The sequence below is a fragment of the Agrilus planipennis genome, unplaced genomic scaffold (genome assembly GCF_000699045.2).
Source record: "Agrilus planipennis isolate EAB-ADULT unplaced genomic scaffold, Apla_2.0 scaffold2259, whole genome shotgun sequence".
NCBI classification, from domain to species: domain Eukaryota; kingdom Metazoa; phylum Arthropoda; class Insecta; order Coleoptera; family Buprestidae; genus Agrilus; species Agrilus planipennis.
The window spans coordinates 2,674-3,581 of NW_020440920.1; the positions used below are offsets into that span (position 1 = coordinate 2,674).

The 908-nt window shown below is 31.1% G+C and overlaps 1 protein-coding gene across 1 annotated transcript; it reads right to left on the bottom strand.

Annotated features, from left to right (window-relative positions):
* Positions 1-291: 291 nt before the first annotated feature.
* Positions 292-902, bottom strand: LOC108743736 (glycogen phosphorylase-like). The gene is made up of 2 exons (XM_018479326.2): positions 657-902; positions 292-586 (listed from the first exon to the last, which is right to left on the bottom strand). The coding sequence occupies exons 1-2, from the start codon at positions 894-896 to the stop codon at positions 428-430; spliced, it is 399 nt and encodes a 132-aa protein (XP_018334828.1). The 5' UTR covers positions 897-902; the 3' UTR covers positions 292-427.
* Positions 903-908: the final 6 nt, after the last annotated feature.

Consider the following 908-nt stretch of genomic DNA (forward strand, 5'->3'; position numbering starts at 1 on the left):
GTCCCATTTATGAATAACCTGGATTAAAGCGTTGTGGCAAATTCCAAAAATATATGGTTATTAAGTATTAATTATAAGTATATTAATAACGAATATTGGTTTTTCTGATACCAAAGGAAGGTCCGAAGCGTAATCCGACTTGACGTGTATACTACAAGTGTATCGCCCAAAACCCTTTTGAAGTGCGTAAAAGAAATTCGGAGTCATTTGTATGTCATCGGTTTTACAGCGAAAAAATACGATTAGATATTAAAATTGTTTTTTATATTATTATTAAACAATCTAACAAAATTAAATACAAGGATATATATTTTTTCAATATTTCAACAAAAACTTGCAGGCATAAAATCCGCGAGAGACTAAAACATGCATGCAAATAAACACTATTCAATCTAAATAAAGGACAGTAGTAACAAAAAGGAGATTCCTAATTAGTGTCTCTTGATTCGTTAGGTGCAGGTAATTTTTCATAATTTGGTTGAACATCCCAAATGTCTTTTCCGTATTCGATAATTGTACGATCACTTGAAAATTTACCTGAAGACGCAATATTATGGATAGCCATTTCAGTCCATTTAGAGTGCTTCTGAAATAAAAAAAAGAATGCAATTAAGCGAAAGATCCAACGAAATTGAATTGAAAAAATTGTATAATACCTCATATGCTGCATTTACTTCTTCTTGTTTTTTAATATATGACTCATAATCAGCAAGGGTGAGAAATCTGTCATATTTAAGCAAAATGTCCACAAGATCTCTAAATTCGTTTGGATTTTTAGGACTGAAGAAACCGTTTTGTATTTGATCTATCACCTGTTTTAATTCGGGATTACTATTGTAGTAGTCATATGCGTTGTAGCCTTTTCTTTTCAAGTTCTCAACTTCGTCAACGGTCATTCCAAATATAAA